The sequence below is a fragment of the Orycteropus afer genome, unplaced genomic scaffold (assembly GCF_000298275.1).
Source record: "Orycteropus afer afer isolate SDZICR_OR568_19922 unplaced genomic scaffold, OryAfe1.0 scaffold00194, whole genome shotgun sequence".
NCBI classification, from domain to species: Eukaryota; Metazoa; Chordata; class Mammalia; order Tubulidentata; family Orycteropodidae; genus Orycteropus; species Orycteropus afer.
The window spans coordinates 6342075-6342621 of record NW_006921781.1 but is presented as its reverse complement, the minus strand read 5'-3'; the positions used below and the strand labels follow the sequence as shown (position 1 = coordinate 6342621).

Genomic DNA, 547 nt, shown 5'->3' with positions numbered 1-547 from the left:
GGTCGTTAAATACTTACTGCACAAGCCTCTGTTCCCGGTTCCCCAGACTCTCCCTCGAAGGGTCCTTGGAGGCCGCCTCCATACCCTGTCTCTGGCCTGGCAGCTGGCCCAGCTCCTGGCGCCGCGCAGAGGGGTCCCAGGAGGAGCGGGAGGGTTGGTTGGCGCCGAGCCCGGAGCCCACTACCCTGCTGCGAGTATACATGGCTCAGAGCTGCAGGGCCAGGGTCGCCGCCAGGGTCGCCGCTGCCGCTGAGGGTTCCGGGTTGGGAGGCCGGAAGAGTCTCGAGATGAGATACCAAAGAGAGGGGCAGCGGTTTTAACAGCTGAGTTTCGATTTTTTAACAACTCAGTTTCGATTTCTCACTCTCAGCTTTAGTGTGAGTGTGACCTGAGGGTATTTCCCTTTCTTTCTCCACCGAGGCGCTCCCTGACCTTAATAGCTCCGTCCTTGCCGCGGTGGTGGTGGTGTGTGTGTGTGTGTGTGTGTGTGTGTGTGTGCTGTGGGGGGGGGGGGGGGGTGGGGGATGTTGGTAGAATGCAGACTCAG

At 60.3% G+C, this 547-nt stretch overlaps 1 protein-coding gene across 1 annotated transcript in view; it reads right to left on the bottom strand.

Moving 5' to 3' along the window:
* Positions 1-202, bottom strand: part of EPSTI1 (epithelial stromal interaction 1) — a gene marked incomplete at its 3' end in the record, with an annotated part of 166802 nt that extends 166600 nt beyond the window's left edge. The window contains exon 1 of the mRNA XM_007947838.1: positions 18-202. Within this exon, the coding sequence (XP_007946029.1) occupies positions 18-202 (185 nt within the window). The remainder of the gene's footprint in view (positions 1-17) is intronic.
* Between the last annotated feature and the right edge of the window lie 345 nt (positions 203-547).